At 38.5% G+C, this 2,500-nt stretch overlaps 1 protein-coding gene across 1 annotated transcript in view; it reads left to right on the top strand.

Annotated features, from left to right (window-relative positions):
• LOC143021504 (uncharacterized) overlaps window positions 1-2,500 on the top strand; it is a 5,227-nt gene that overhangs the window by 2,265 nt on the left and 462 nt on the right. Inside the window, exons 2-3 of the mRNA XM_076179072.1 lie at window positions 1,188-1,556; window positions 2,416-2,500. The exon at window positions 2,416-2,500 is cut by the window's right edge and continues 462 nt beyond it. Of these exons, the coding sequence (XP_076035187.1) occupies window positions 1,188-1,556; window positions 2,416-2,500 (454 nt within the window). The remainder of the gene's footprint in view (window positions 1-1,187; window positions 1,557-2,415) is intronic.

The following is a 2,500-nucleotide window of genomic DNA, read 5'->3' as shown; positions in this document are numbered from 1 at the left end:
TACTCCATGTTCATAAATTACCTTCACATCTTCCCTTATACAATATCATACTGATGACGTCATTCTATATTTGTTCATGTCATCCTTTAGACATCATTCTAAAAATAAGTTCCGTTCTCCCAGAAGGAGGTATGCTGAACTCCTGCCCTGTGACCTTTCTGAGGTAGATAAATCTAGTGTCGTTCAATATCACCGACTTAATTTGTCTACCTATCTATTCGACACAAATTTCAGCAGAGTCGTCTCATTTTCTTCAATAGCACAATATATTTCTTTTTTTTTTTTTTTCTTCTGACACATTAAACATTTTTGGACTATCCCACTAGTGATGGCATTTAGCTTCGGGAAAAAATATATACAAGACGAGGAAGATGGAAGCGAATGTCGACAAAAACAAGATGATAAAGGGGAGAAGAAATAATGGAAAAAATGAATTCGAAAAAACGACTTGGAAAAAGCAGAAGCATTTAGATATTTTGGTATAGGCTTAAGACAAAAAAAAAAAATTCCACTAAAATCATGTGTTTAGTTGTCAATATATATATTCTTTCACTCATTCATTTAAGACTGGAATCTTGATGTATTGTCCAACCTATTTAGCTAATTACTAATTTGTTCATATCTTATTTTCTTATTCATTTACTTAGCCCTTACTGCAAACCATTAAAAGCCAATGTAATCACAATTTCCTTATCTGACGAAGTCAACTCGAATATTCAAATATGGCAGTTATTGTAAAGCTATTCAGGCTGTCGTTGCGATACTAAATTCCATTGTACAATATAGTAAACAAATTAAGTTTATTTTGTTTTACGTAACTGCACCGTTCAGTTGCTATTTATCGATATGAAAAAGGTTCTATGAATTTAGTTCTCATTCTGAAATGCACAACTGCGTGTCGTCACGTGGGATGCTAAACGACGGATTATTTGTGTTTCTTCGAACATACTGGTCTTCAATAAGCGTTTTGTTTTGCCACTAAGAACACCTTTGAAGCTGTGACACTCATTTGCATAGACTGAAAACAAAGGTAGTTCTCTAGTACGGTATATTGTTTACGAAAGTCTCTGACTAGCCCATTTCAGGAAAAAACGCCCCTTTATTTTTCACCTGTCTTTATTTCATTTGGATTTGAAAGCGGAATATTATGGTACATAAAAGGTTATCATGTAATATTAATGTTGCAGGCTTATCTCCTCGTCGTCGCCTCCGTGGCTACAGGCCAGTTGATTGGAAGCTCGCCTCTTGACGCCGCCCCAGCAGGCGACCTAGGCCTCTCTCCTGACGCGGCACCTGCTGGTCTCGATGCCACTGCCAGTGCCGGCCCTGCTCCCGGCGGCGCTGATCCGGCACTTGCTGGCGCCCCAGCAGGTGCAGGCGCCGGACAAGCCGCAGGAGGTGCACAAGCCCCTACCGTCGTCATCCCCAACCCACAGCACAACTTCGGCCCCTCCTTCTTCGGCCCAGGGCTCAACAACCCAAGGGCACTCCCGGCAAACCCGTTCATGACCCAGCAGGCTAAACTGGTCGTTAGCCAGCTCCCTAACGTGCGAGTAGTGAGTATCGGTCGGTGGAGGGTGCCCACCTCTTTGAATAATTCGTATATAGCTATCATATGACTCTTACCACGTAGGGCCTCCATCTACACCTGAAATTGATAACCATTATATATATATATATATATATATATATATATATATATATATATATATATATATACATATATATATATATATATATATATATATATATATATATATATATATATATAATATATATATATATAGGGTCAATTGTAGAATTCCCTCACCCCCCCCCAACATTGATCAACTGTAGACTCTCCACCCAAATAACACATGCTGGGTTAAGGTTGGTTAGATTAAGTTAGATAAGGTCAGGACAGGTCGGGTCATGTTAGGTTAGGTTTGGTTTCACGAGCCATAATCAACACTCAATTGTACAATTTCCACTCCAAGCACGTGTGTGTGTCGGGGGGTTCTATAATTGATCATATATATATATATATATATATATATATATATATATATATATATATATATATATATATATATATATATATATATATGTGTGTGTGTGTGTGTGTGTGTGTGTGTGTGTGTGTGTGTGTGTGTGTGTGTGTGTGTGTGTGTGTGTGTGTGTGTGTATACACACACACACACACACACACACATATATATATATATATATATATATATATATATATATATATATATATATATATTATATCACATATAATGGCACAAATCACTCGCTACAGTGAAGTCTTTCAAATAATTAAACCCGGCAGTCGCGAGGCTTCAATCCTGGGACCTCGCATGGAAAGTTCCTTTTGCTACAGTTTATATATGTATACACACACGCATACATATGCCTTATCATCGGTTTCTCTTTCAGTTTGTTGACGTGGACGGGACCATCCGTTTCACGGACGAGTACGGCCGCGACGTGGAGGTGGTCAACGAGTTGGGCGTCGACATCA

This window comes from Oratosquilla oratoria, chromosome 3, assembly GCF_046742065.1.
Source record: "Oratosquilla oratoria isolate Oo_2021 chromosome 3, ASM4674206v1, whole genome shotgun sequence".
Taxonomy (NCBI): domain Eukaryota; kingdom Metazoa; phylum Arthropoda; class Malacostraca; order Stomatopoda; family Squillidae; genus Oratosquilla; species Oratosquilla oratoria.
Note: the sequence above shows the minus strand (reverse complement) of the source record. Positions and strands in the feature narration are given on the sequence as shown.